At 54.2% G+C, this 874-nt stretch overlaps 2 protein-coding genes across 2 annotated transcripts in view; one reads left to right on the forward strand and one right to left on the reverse strand.

Moving 5' to 3' along the window:
• The window catches only part of PSD2 (pleckstrin and Sec7 domain containing 2), a 47,492-nt gene extending 47,299 nt beyond the window's left edge, over nt 1-193 (forward strand). The window contains exon 16 of the mRNA XM_035889213.1: nt 1-193. Within this exon, the coding sequence (XP_035745106.1) occupies nt 1-193 (193 nt within the window).
• A 240-nt stretch (nt 194-433) lies between these two features.
• NRG2 (neuregulin 2) overlaps nt 434-874 on the reverse strand; it is a 72,230-nt gene continuing 71,789 nt past the window's right edge. Inside the window, 1 exon segment of the mRNA XM_035889196.1 lies at nt 434-734. Coding sequence (XP_035745089.1) covers nt 434-734 — 301 coding nt within the window.

Below are 874 nucleotides of genomic sequence, written 5' to 3' on the forward strand. Positions count from 1 at the left end.
GACATACATCAACCTGCTGTGCATGAAGATAAAAGTCGGGACAGATGACCTGGAGAGAATTGAAACCAGTTTCTTCAAGGTGGAAGCAGACGACATTGCTTTGCGGAAGACACATTCAAGCCCTTCCCTGAGCCAAGGGCACATGTCCATCAGCTGCAAGGCAGAAAAGGACATTTTAGAGCAGAACACTTAACAAGGAATGCGTGCACAGGGGAATGAACCGGGGATGCTTTGCGGTCCTGGACTAGATTGATGAGCACAATTTTACCTAGGAAATTACATGAGCAAATCCGTGTGACATGGTGATTGCTCTAGTGAAAGAAATCAAAGAAGCTTTAGTTGACACTCTCTGGCAACGCTCTGGCATTTCAGTATCATAGGCAACACCATCTCTTCTTCATCCCCAACAGCACCAGTGGCTTTTCTTTCCCTCCTACCGCAGCCTGCACAACGAAGGGACATGCTGGCTCTCCAAGGGCACGGTTGCTCTTTTTTTCCACGAGCCCTCTCTCGCCTCCTCCTTCTCCCCCTGGCGTCCCCACCGGTTCATGTCCACAGCCCCCAGCACCGCAGGAGGCTCAGCCGAGACGACGGTCTGTGGCACCACCAGCGCTCCCAGAGCAGGGCGCAGAGTGACAGGGAGCGCGTCCCTCCCAGAGAGGAGCACCCTTCGGCACTTCGGGACGGGATGAGCACCCTTTGGCACTTCGAGACAGGACGAACACCCTTCGGCACTTCGGGACAGGATGGGTGTCATGAGCTGGTCACTGACCGAGCAAGAGGCGTCTTCAGCACGGCACGTGGGAATGTCACCTGCCCGCGGCAGGAGGGGCCTGAAGTGCCCTCTTCACCTTCTCCTTTTTATATATATATA

The sequence above is a fragment of the Egretta garzetta genome, unplaced genomic scaffold, assembly GCF_000687185.1.
Source record: "Egretta garzetta isolate BGI_Z169 unplaced genomic scaffold, ASM68718v1 scaffold692, whole genome shotgun sequence".
Taxonomy (NCBI): domain Eukaryota; kingdom Metazoa; phylum Chordata; class Aves; order Pelecaniformes; family Ardeidae; genus Egretta; species Egretta garzetta.